The sequence below is a fragment of the Neophocaena asiaeorientalis genome, unplaced genomic scaffold (genome assembly GCF_003031525.2).
Source record: "Neophocaena asiaeorientalis asiaeorientalis breed wild unplaced genomic scaffold, Neophocaena_asiaeorientalis_V1.1 scaffold114, whole genome shotgun sequence".
NCBI classification, from domain to species: Eukaryota; Metazoa; Chordata; class Mammalia; order Artiodactyla; family Phocoenidae; genus Neophocaena; species Neophocaena asiaeorientalis.
In genome coordinates, this window is record NW_020173116.1 from 6,783,243 (window position 1) to 6,795,006 (window position 11,764).

At 47.2% G+C, this 11,764-nt stretch overlaps 1 protein-coding gene across 1 annotated transcript in view; it reads right to left on the reverse strand.

Annotated features, from left to right (window-relative positions):
- LOC112398977 (two pore calcium channel protein 2-like) overlaps positions 1–11,764 on the reverse strand; it is a 42,936-nt gene that overhangs the window by 21,086 nt on the left and 10,086 nt on the right. Inside the window, exons 4-9 of the mRNA XM_024743905.1 lie at positions 10,606–10,734; positions 6,203–6,319; positions 5,756–5,874; positions 5,449–5,550; positions 3,629–3,755; positions 188–389 (exon numbers count right to left, since the gene is read on the reverse strand). Of these exons, the coding sequence (XP_024599673.1) occupies positions 188–389; positions 3,629–3,755; positions 5,449–5,550; positions 5,756–5,874; positions 6,203–6,319; positions 10,606–10,734 (796 nt within the window). The remainder of the gene's footprint in view (positions 1–187; positions 390–3,628; positions 3,756–5,448; positions 5,551–5,755; positions 5,875–6,202; positions 6,320–10,605; positions 10,735–11,764) is intronic.

The window sequence follows — 11,764 nt, forward strand, 5'->3', positions numbered from 1 at the left end:
GACACCCCTGTCAGAACACAGCGTCAGGAACCTAATTCCACTGTGACACTACCAGCGGGGAATGCCAATATACATTCTCAGTTGCAAACTTAAGAAAATGAACAAGCATCCCATCACTTTTAGGAGCCCCCCCACCCCACTTTTTGATGCACAGGGAAGAGGAATTTCAGCGGCCAAGGCTTCTTACCCACATAACCCTTCTGTCCCTCGTCGGAGATCCTCAAAAGGAGCTCCAGGTGGGAACTGCTGATGTCTGGTGCCACGATCTTGGCCAGCTGCCTCCACTGGGCCTCCTTCACCACAAACTCTGTGCCCACCTTGACTTTCAAAATGTTGAAAGCCTCTATCATTTTGTGACGCTTCAGGTATGCCAGTGTGCGAATCTCATTCTTGAAAAAACAGAAGTGTGTTTTTTTAAGAGGAAGATTCAAGAAAGTCTTGATTTTTCCACCTTAAACATTTCAAGGCAATGGAAAAGTTCATCTGAGTGTGTCCTGGGGACCATGTGCATTCTTCTGGATGAGCAGGAGATACCCAAATGTAAAGGCCTCACCATGCTTGACAAAAAGTCCTAAAAGCCCCCACTCCTGGGTTTACAACAGCCTATCTTGTAAGAGTGACTCAGGAATTCACGCTACAGGAGGAAATTGCAAAGAGATGTCACCATGGTTCTGCTGATTCACAAAGTACCAAATCCCTCCCCGGCTCCAGGGATGGGTAGCTAACCCCCACCTGCAGAAACAGGACTCAGCTTACCAAGTGCAAATGAGGGAACCCAGGAAGGATAACCTGTGTGGTGAGAAACAGAGCACCAGGAGGCAGACAGGTCCAAACTCCGTGCTGCCCAGGAGGAAGGAAGATTCCAGAAAAGAAGGAAATCAGGTTTGCTGCTGAGAGACAGGGAGATGCAGGAGAGGGAGAAGACAGATCTACCATTAAGTCAATCAAGAAAGAGAGGCGGAGGGGGAAGAAATGCAGGGACGTGAAACGAGGCTAGAAGTGGTCAGAAGGAAGAGGTCCAGGGCAGGAGGGTCAGCGAGGGTTTGCCAGGAGCTGCCATCCGGCTTGACTGTGCACAGGGAGTCTTCCAGACAAGGAGAAGCCCCCTCATTTCACAATCGGCCACGTCGATGCCCACCCCTACTGCTCCCTTTAAGCTGATTACATGGCTAGACCTTAAATTCTTTTTTTAAATTGAAGTAGAGTTGACTTACAATGTTGTGCTGGTTTCAGGTGTACAGCAAAGTGATTCAGTTTTACATATATATATATATATATATATATATATATATATATATTTATATTCTTTTCCATTATAGTTTATTACAAGATATTTAATAAAGTCCTCTGTGCCATACAGCAGGACCTTGTCGTTTATCTATTTTATATAGTAGTTTGTATCTGCTAATATCAAACTCCTAATTGATCCCTGTCCCCCTTTCTCCTTCAGTAATCATAAGTTTGTTTTCTATGTCTGAGAGTCTGTTTCTGTTTTGTAAGTAAGTTCATTAGTTCAACCACTGCACCACCAGGGAAGCCCCGTAACACATTTTAGATTCCACATATAAGTGATATCATATGGTATTTGTCTTTCTCTGTCTGGCTTACTTCACTTAGTATGATCATCTCTAGGTCCATCCACGTCGCTAAAATGACATTATTTCATTCTCTTTTATGGCTGAGTGGTATTCCATTGTACATATGTACCACATCGTCTTTACCCATTCATCTGTTGATGGACATTTAGGTGGCTTCCATGTCTTGGCTATTGTGAATAGTGATGCTATGATCATGGGGTACATGTGTCCTTTTGAATTAGAGTTTTCTCTGAGTATATGCCCAGGAGAGGGATTGCCGGGTCGTATGGTAACTCTATTTTTAGTTTTTTATGGAACCTTCATACTGTTTTCCATAGTGGCTGCACCAGTTTACATTCCCAGCAGCAGTGTAGGAGGGCTCCCTTTTCTCCACACCCTCCAGCATTTGTTATTTATAGACCTTACATTCTTAATGGTACAGCTGTGTCTTCATCGCCTTTGACTCCTCAGAACTTTGGTGTTGGGCACAAAAAACACATTTAAGATACGCTTGCTGACTGATCCATGTGGCAGAAAATTAATTTTCGAGAAGTGTTAACTAAAAGAAACACTTCTTGGGGGAGGGGGAGCCACAGTTGTGTCCAGCGCACCAGACCCTCTGGGAATGCCTCTTCCTGCTCAGAAGGAGGGAGTCAGAGGAGGAGGGTTACTGGGAGGCCTGGCCTTGGGGTCAGGAGCAGCTGAGGTGCCCACAATGCACAGACTTCTCAGAGCCTGGACAGGCCAGACACCTTCAAAGGGAGGTTGGCCGAATCTCAGACTCAGCCTACCACCCACTTCTCCTTAGCTGCGAACATTTAAGTTCTCCCCGGCTTTCTACTTGCCCCCTGGTGGGAACATCCCTAAGCAAAGAAAAATTCATAACAGAACCAAAAGGATCTAACTCAAAAGGCTATGTCTTCCCTTAAAGAAAATGACCCTTGGATGAAATGTATCTCTGTGCAATTAGTTTTACAATCCTAGAAAACAGCCAATGAGAGGTGTGCTCAGGTGGGTGACAGTGGGGCCCGCAGGTGAGATGACCCAGGTATCCTGGCAGATTCCAGAAATAAAGCACGCTATGCCCCAAGCCCTCAGAAGCCTCTGCTCATGCAACACCTCCAGGAATTCTCCAGACATTAATCAAAGAAGAAGGCACCAGGGCAGAAACTATTGGCTTTAAGGTATTTTTGCTTCTGTTAGAGGTGGGGAAAGGAGCTCGGAGAATATCCCCAATCCCAATGATACACAAAACATTTCCAGGAGCCATGAACTATCAGATGCATTAAGAGTGAGGAAGAATGGATAAAGAAGATGTGGTCCATATATACAATGGAATGTTACTCGGCCATAAAAAAGAACTAAATAATGCCATTTGCAGCAACATGGATGGACCTAGAGATTGTCCTACTGAGTGAAGTAAGTCAGAAAGAGCAGGATAAATATTGTATGATATCACTTATATGTGGAATGTTAAAAAATGGTACAAATGAACTTATTTATAAAACAGAAATAAAGTTACAGATGAAGAAAATAATCTTATGGGTACTGGGGGGAAGGGGGGAAGGGATAAATTGGGAGACTGGGATGGACATATACACACTACTATATATAAAATAGATAACCAATAAGAACCTACTGTATAGCACAGGGAAATATACTCAGTACTCTATAATGACCTATGTAGGAAAAGAATCTAAAAAAGAGTGGATATATGTATATGTATAACTGATTCACTTTGCTGTACAGCAGAAAGTAACACAAAGTTGTAAATCAACTATACTCCAGTAAAAATTTAAAAAAATAAATAAAAGCGAGGCGCAAAGCCAGGACCTCCTCCTGCACGTGAGGCTGGGACACACCATCAGACCCATTGCAGACTGGCAAAGAACCGCCTGGCCCAGCAGAGGACAGCAAGGCACCAAACGAGCCTTCAAATTCACCAAAGCCAAAGGTAAATGGACACATTCAAATATTTAGCAAATGCATTTGCCAGCCTCCCTGCTACTGCACCCAGCCAGGCACCCTGATCCCCGGTTCATGCATGTTACCTTTAAGTGCTTCCTATAATTGTTGTAGACGACGGCCAGAAAGACGGACATGAAGATGTAGGTGTTGATGATGATGTAGGTTATAAAGTACAGAGAATACCACCAATTGAACTCATAGGCAGGCATCCTAGAAGGAAATAATTATCTTTCATGGTTTCCCGTGCCCTGGGTCCACAGTGCATAGAAGGCTGACCGTAGGTGACATCCCACATGGACAATTCACATGCTCGAGGCACAGGAAAACATTCTCTCACTCTAACTCTCCCCCAAACTGTGCTATGGGGCCTCAAAGCCATAACCATCGTCAGTGCTAAAGAGCTCGCTCCAGACTGCCTTCTGAAATTCTTATTGCCTTAGAGAGGTGTCAACTTTCAAAGCAGGCAGGACCTTGGAGATCCCCCCATCCCTCCCTTCACAATGAGAAAGTCAAAGCCCAGAAGGAGAGTCACTTGCCCAGAATTACAAAAAGAATCTGAACTATGGCCTGGAGTTATACTCAAGGCTCTTCAGGGACACCAGACTGCCTTGCTGGGGAGCAGATAATTTTCTGTCCACGTTGGGACAATGAGAATGAAAGGCGCACCGTTAATAATGGTGCCGGGACAAAAGGCATAAATGGGGATGCATGTTCACACCACCTTTAATGGAAACTCGATTTTGTGCAGGAAGGGATGTTGAGGGGGGCAGCCTAATGTTTATGGGGAAGATCCAAGAAAACACAAGGAGGGCCAGGAACTTCACCTTGCTCACTTTTTGCCAGAGCCAGGCCCAAGAATGAGCAGGAACCCAGAACAAGTTGACGTGATGATCCTACACACAACTAGACAACAGAAAGCCCGCCCCTCTCCCGCAGTGCAGTATGGGAGGAGATGGGGTTGACATTTGCAGTTAGAATTCTATCTACACTCTAGAACCCCAAGAGCTACCTACTCAGGGTAGCACTGGTAAATAATCTTACCTCCATGAACAAGGCAAATCCATAATATACAGGACATTAGGGGGAAAAAAAACGTAATGTTTTTCTCCTAAATAATGTCCACATGCGTGGAGAATTTTCTTTCCTGTTTCATTTAGCCAGAAAACCACCTCAATGCTTAGGAGAACAAGCCATGATTCTTTTACAAAAATGGCTTAGGCGTTTCAACTCAAGACTCAAAGAAGATTCCAGAATAGAAAGTGGGCTCAAATATTTAAGTTGTATCTCCAGAGATGTCTCCTGTTGCTTTCATTTTTTAAAACATTCATCTAAATTTAGTTTTCAATAAAGTGGGTAGGCTATCATTAGTGCCAACACTTTGCACTCTTCAAAAACTTTACAAGGGGGTGCTTCCCTGGTGGCGCAGTGGTTGGGAGTCCGCCTGCCGATGCAGGGGACGCGGGTTCGTGCACTGGTCCGAGAAGATCTCACATGCCGTGGAGCGGCTGCGCCGGTGAGCCATGGCCACTGAGCCTGCGCGTCCGGAGCCTGTGCTCCGCGACGGGAGAGGCCACAACGGTGAGAGGCTCGCGTACCACAAAAAAAACAAAACAAAAAAAACTTTACAAGGGACTTCCCTGGCGGTCCAGTGGTTAAGACTCCGTGCTTCCACTGCAGGGGGCATGGGTTCGATCCCTGGTCAGGGAACCCCAGGGAACTAAGATCCTGCATGCTCCAGTGTGGCCAAAAAAAAAAAAAATAGAAAAAAAATAGTACACAAACATTTTACAATGAATATGAATAAACAGAAAATCACTTTTTTTTTTTCTTACAGCTGCTTTTAAGAAAGTGAATCCTGTTACGGTAACAGATGCCCGTGAACATGAATTGGGGGCTCACGTACATGACATCGGGGCTGTTTGCGGTAGTGACCAGCACGTAGAGCTCAAATGCTATGTCCAGGATGTTGGTGAAGTAGGGCGATCCTTCCACTGTTTTGAGACCCCTAAAAAGGAACCAGCAACACAGAGTGAAAAAAACCCACAGACATAAATGAAGCTGCAGTTTCCGACACACTTTTCCCCTTTCGAGAACCCTCCTGGAGTGCCTGAATGAGGAAGATAGCGTCTAGTGACCGATTCTGCCATGCACGGGCTGAACTCAGTCGTGGGAGAATTCTCAGGCAGAAACTTGCAGAGCAGCCTGCTCACCTATCCCCGAAAAGCTTCAAGGCCATGAGGGAGAATACCAACATGCTGAAGATGAACAAGAGGAAGACGTAGAGGATATCAGGCAGAGTGTTCCGGATGCTTCGAAAAGCCCTTCGGATCTGTGAAGACAACATCTCATTTCATTTACGGGCAATCAGCTAATTTTCTGCAAAAACAAAAACCACACCCACCCCTAGCAGATGCAAACGGGTATATCGAGAATGGATAAACCACAGGGTCCTACCGTATAGCACAGGGAACTATATTCAATATCCTGGGATAAACCACAATGGAAAATAATATGAAAAAGAATGTGTATATATATGTGTATAACTGAGTCGCTTTGCTGTACAGCAGTAATTAACACAACATTGTAATTCAACTATACTTCAGTAAAAAATAAGTTTAAAAAAACACGCCCTTTGGTATCCTAAATCATATCCTTACCTGACGACTTTCAGGGAAATTAATTAGGAAGACTGGCCTCAAGGCCCTTGACCATCGAACTCCGTGGATGTTAACAGCCTCCAGGGACCCATAGGTAATCAGATCAATCAAGGTCAGCTGTGAGAGACACGGAACAGAGGTGTTGGTGCTGCCAGAGGACAGAGGAAGTGACCGTGTGGATGCATGTTCACTGACCCAGAAGGACGGTCACGATACGTCATGGAAAAAGGCACATTTCACGAACAGCATAATCTGGTTTCATAATAGAACGTTAGTAGCAGCTGTCGTTTGAGACTTTACTATGTGCCATGTCCTCTAATAAGCTTTCCATAGATTATTCCGTTTATCTCACCACACCCCTAAAGTGGGCACCATTCCTGGCTGGAAATGCTTGAGGCACAGTGAGGGAGATCACGTGGCCCCGGACACACAGCCAAAACGGGGGGCAGACCTGGGACTGGAACCCAGGTAGTCTGGCGTCAGAGCCCCAGCAGTTACCCACACATCGTTACCTACATGCACCCACACTATATTGTACTTGACGTTAACTTCTCTTCAATTCTGCATATGAGATAGGTTTTCTAGCCTAGCAATGGGGTAGAAATATCTAGACTACAGAAAACTTTTATCATTCCTTATTAAGGTCAGTTTCTGATCCTGAGGACAGGCAAAAGAAGAAGGACCCAGTGCAGTTTAGAAAAATATAAGTTAAAAAAGAATAATCTACTGTCATCAAAAGTGTTAGCTCAGTCCCTTTGGTGTCAAGGCATAGAGGATTGAGAGAGAGCCAGCGCAGGGGAGAGAAAGGACAGAAACACAGAAAGATGCTGGTGCTGGCTGTTGCACTGCGTACCCACTGGAGGGAACCAGGGTGACTGTCCCAGGCCAGCATGGATGGACAGATCACCAAGGGTTATGGTATCTGAGGGGGCTTCCTGGAGAAGGCAGTCCCTGACGTAATCTTAAAGCAAAGAAGAAACTTTAAAAGGATAAAACTCAGAGAAGTCAAGAGCCATGGCAGGCAGACAGTAAAGGGACTCTCGGGAAGCAGAGGGTCCTGGGGGTGGGGGCAGAAGAGAGCAGAAAGTGACCAGACCCCAGACCGAGGGCAGGTGGCTTTGAGGGCCAGGTTAAAAAGCTAAGTCTTATTCCCAGGGCCTGGGGAATCCAGAAAGTCTTTCAAATAAGGGTGATGGAGGCAAAGGAGTGAGACCCATCCTGGTAACAGATGCAGGACAGATCTAGACAGGGCACCCGTGTCTCCTCATCCAGTTCACTCCATACACCTTTACGGAGCGCCTCTTACGTGCAGGGTATTGTTCTAGCTCCAGAGAGAGAGCAAAGAGCTAGCTAGAGAGTGCCTGCCCTCGAGGGGTGAGTCCTCCAGCAGGAAAGAGCAGCATTGATGTTAAGTATGCTCTCTGGCAGGTGGCGGGACCTGCTCTGGAGAAAACCTAGGTGAGGCAAGGGGCTGAGGACATACGGGGAGGGGCAACCGAGCAGCACAGGGAGGAAGGAGACCTGGGGGTGGGGAGGGACACGAGCTTCAGCCACGACGAGGACTTGGGCTTTTTTCTGATGGGATATGGGAAGTCGCTGAATGATCTGAAGCAGGGAGCACGCTGACTGGCCTTAGGACTCGGGCTTGAAACGCGCGTGTGAGCCCATCATCTTCTAGGCTGCACGCTGGGCGTCTTAGGAGGTGCGGAGGGACCTCCGACCCTGTCCTAGGAGGGGGCCGTGTAGCAAAAAGGGCCACAAAAGAGGTACCCGCTCCCCTGGACAAAGAGCAGGGGTGCCTTTTTCTATTTTATATACTCTATTGTTTGGATTTCTCTTTCTTCCAAAAATAACCTCTCCCCTCACTTTTTTTTTTTTTTTTTTTTTACAGTTTTCCCACCCATCTCATCCTCCACCTTCCTGTGTCAGGTAACACTGTTTTCTGGACTGAATCCAAGCTGTGGTCACAGGTCTCATCCCAGATTGAGTGTTCTTGCATTGGTTTTTTTAATAATAGAAAGTGAAGCTATTTCTAAAAAATAAGACCAGACAGATACTCTGTGTATTCTCGGCATTCAGCAGACGTGTGAAGGGAAGTCGAAAAAAAAAAGAGAGAAAGGGCGAGAAAAGACAGTGGACATTCTAGGCCCAAGAGACACTGCACACGGAGGAAGAGCATGCAGGGCAGCAGGCAGCTCCAGCGGCTGGAGTGGAGGGGACCGCGTGAGGCACGTTTGCAGGATGGGTGGGTCGGAGGGCTCAACAGTCTGTGGGGCTCACAGAGTTTTTTTGAGCAAGGGAGGGTCGTGATCTGCGGTGTGCTTCTGAGAATTAACCCAGCAGTGGCATCTCAAATGCACGTATCAGGGATCTGAGGTTGAGGTGAGTATGGCAGTTCCTGAAAGGAGAGACAGGGCTCTGGACCACACTGTGAGAACAGAATGGCGTGCAGCAGAGATAACGCGTGGCCACATCAGACCACGGCAATGGTCCCAGTGGGGAGAGGGGGAAACGGTGCCAGAGGCATCCTGAGGGGGTTTGGGGAAGACGGAGATGAGAGAGAACGGAGCGAATCTTGACAAGGAGGACTTGGAGTGAGTGATGGGAGATAAAGCACCACAGACCAGTGAAAAACAGCTATGGGAGTTGTGGGATGAAAAGGGTGGGTTTGGTCCCTTTGAGTTTGAGTTGAAACACTGATGGGGAAACAGGAAGCAGGTGGCCACAGAGTGAAGAAACTCAGAGGGGAAACCAGTATCAGCTACAGCCTGGGGACCCCTACCCACCAACTGTTCGTGAAAGCTCTGAGAATGGATGGCCCTCCAGGGAAAGAACATCAAGTAGAAAGAGCAGAGACGAGGACTCTGAGGGGGGTTAACTGGGAAGAACTGTGGTTCGGGCAGGCTGCCTGCTGTGCTGAGATGCTAATTATAAAGTACCCTCAGCTAATCACTGCCCGGGCCCCTCTCTCATCACAGCAGCATTTCAGAGCACATTACCCCTGCCTCACTTGGCATAACGTCTTAGCATATGTCCTTCTAGATTTTTCTATGGATCTCTAACACTCCTTCCTCTTTTCTTTTAACAAAGATGTGCTCCAACTGTACTGTAACCTGCTCTTTTGGCTTAATGGACCATAAGCATGTCTCCTTGAGAATAGACACGTAGGTGCATTTAAGGCCATTTTAACAGATGTGGATGTACCAGGTTTTATTTATTTCCTATTGTCAGGAAATCCAGTTGTTTCCAATTTTTCAATACTATGAACAACTCAGCCATGACCATCTTGTGGCTAAATCTTTGAACACATCCTTTTTTTCCTAAAGACCAAGTCCCAGGATTGGAAATCTGGGAGCAAGCACATGCACACCTAAGGCTTTTCGAAAAGAACTGCCAACCAGCCTTCCAGAAAGACCGCTTATTCCTCCCTCGAGTAGAGTGTGCCGGGTTCTGTTGTCAATCTTGGTAACATTGTTTTATAGGCAAACACATGGTATTTTATTGCTGCTTTCATATGTAGTTCTTAAAGTTAAACATTTTTTCCTGGGCTTCCCTGGTGGCGCAGTGGTGGAGAGTCCGCCTGCCGATGCAGGGGACGCAGGTTCGTGCCCCAGTCTGGGAAGATCCCACGTGCCGCGGAGCGGCTGGGCCCGTGAGCCGTGGCCGCTGAGCCTGCGCGTCTGGAGCCTGTGCTCCGCAACGGGAGAGGCCACAGCAGTGAGAGGCCCACGTACTGCAAAAAAAAAAAAAAATTTTCATATATGCAATTATTTATGTCTTCTTTTATGAGATGCTTTCACTCATTTTGAGCACATTTTTTATTGCAGTTTCTGTCTCTTTTTTCTTTAATTTGGAAGTGCTCTTGATATGTTAAATAGTCACACTGTCACTTTTTGCCTAATTTGTGCTTCAGTCATTGTGATCTGCTGGCAGTTGTGCTGATGGTGTTTGCTATACAAACATTGTCATTATTTCTTTTTTTTTTTAATTTATTTAATTTATTTTTGGCTGCATTTGGTCTTTGTTGCTGTGCGCGAGCTTTCTCTAGATGCGGCAAGCGGGGGCTACTCTTGGTTGTGGTGCGCGGGCTTCTCACTACGGTGGCTTCTCTTGTTGCAGAGCATGGGCTCTAGGCACGCGGGCTTCAGTAGTTGTGGCACGCGGGCTCAGTAGTTGTGGCTCGCAGGCTTAGTTGCTCCGTGGCATGTGGGATCTTCCCAGACCAGGGCTCGAACCCGTCTCCCCTGCATTGGCAGGCGGATTCTTAACCACTGCACCTCCAGGGAAGCCCTGTCATTGTTTCTTGAACCACCCCAAACCTACTGAGTTTCTCTTCATAGTTTTCTCTTCATAGTTTCTACCTTTGACCACAAACTCTCAAAGGCACTGTCATGAACACTCACCACTATGGTTACCACGATGCAGATGTTTTTCGTATCCTTCCAGAAAACCATCTGAGGAGTGACTTTCGCAAAGTGTACAAGTCTCCCAGAGAATGCAGTCAGACAGAGTACTTCTGCTATCGAGGTAGCCTGTGACAGAAGAGACAGAGGGAGCCAGCGCCCTGCCGCTCAGAGGCATGGCTTAATTCTCTCTTACCACTCCGACCTCCGATCCCCCTGACACCACCCTGTGAGAATTAGCAACGTCCTTTAATTTTACTGAAAGTTGCAGCAAAATTCCTTGCTGGTTGGAATGGTTCCTTTTTCTTGAGAGGAAACCTGCCCTTGAACCACAAATCCCATGACCCAGCTGGCAGGGCTTCCTTGGGGTGGGGTCTGAATCAGCAGGCAGAGGAACCCCAGAAGGCATTTCCTCAGAAAATGAGGGGGGGCGGTCAGGGATGGCAGAAGCAGGGGCAACCACTATGCTCTCAAATTCCCCACATTCATGCTCAGAATAGACACCTAGAAGTTCAGTTTCTCTAATAATAACGCTCCAAAGATGTGTTTCGAAATGCCAGGTCGTTCCTTAGACATCGCTGCCACTGCTGTGCCACTGCCTGTATGTGGTTGGTTAGAGGAGAGAACGGAGGCCCCTGGGCCCAATGCAAAGTCCTGACCATCTCCTCCGTGGGCTTCAGGGCATCAACTCCAAACTCCCCGCAGGCAGCTAGATTTGCAGGCTGTGTGTGCGGCCCACGCTTTGCCTGCGATTGCCAGGAGACAGAAAATCCTCCCGAACAAGGGCATTTTCCTCCGCTCATGGGGAGAGGAGTATGGCAAAGTAGGACAAGATGGGGAAAGGGACGGTTTGGCTCAGGCGAGGAAGATGGAAAGGTCTGGGCTGAGGATGGAGGGAATGAACTTCCTAAGGGACAGGAGGAAGGGGCTGGGGCTGGGCCCTGAAAGCAGCAGGTGGCACAATTCCCCCATCCCCACCCCAGCCCTCATGAGGCCTGGGCTCCGATATGGGCTGCAGTTCCTTCAAACTTTCTAGCTCTCAGCCTGTTCACCTTTCAGGGGCTATAAAGACTCCCTGTCAAGGCCAGGCTTGCAAAAGGGCCTGGGGCAATCCCAGGACACCCTTGCTCAAGATAAGATTTTCTTGGTAATGCTGAAT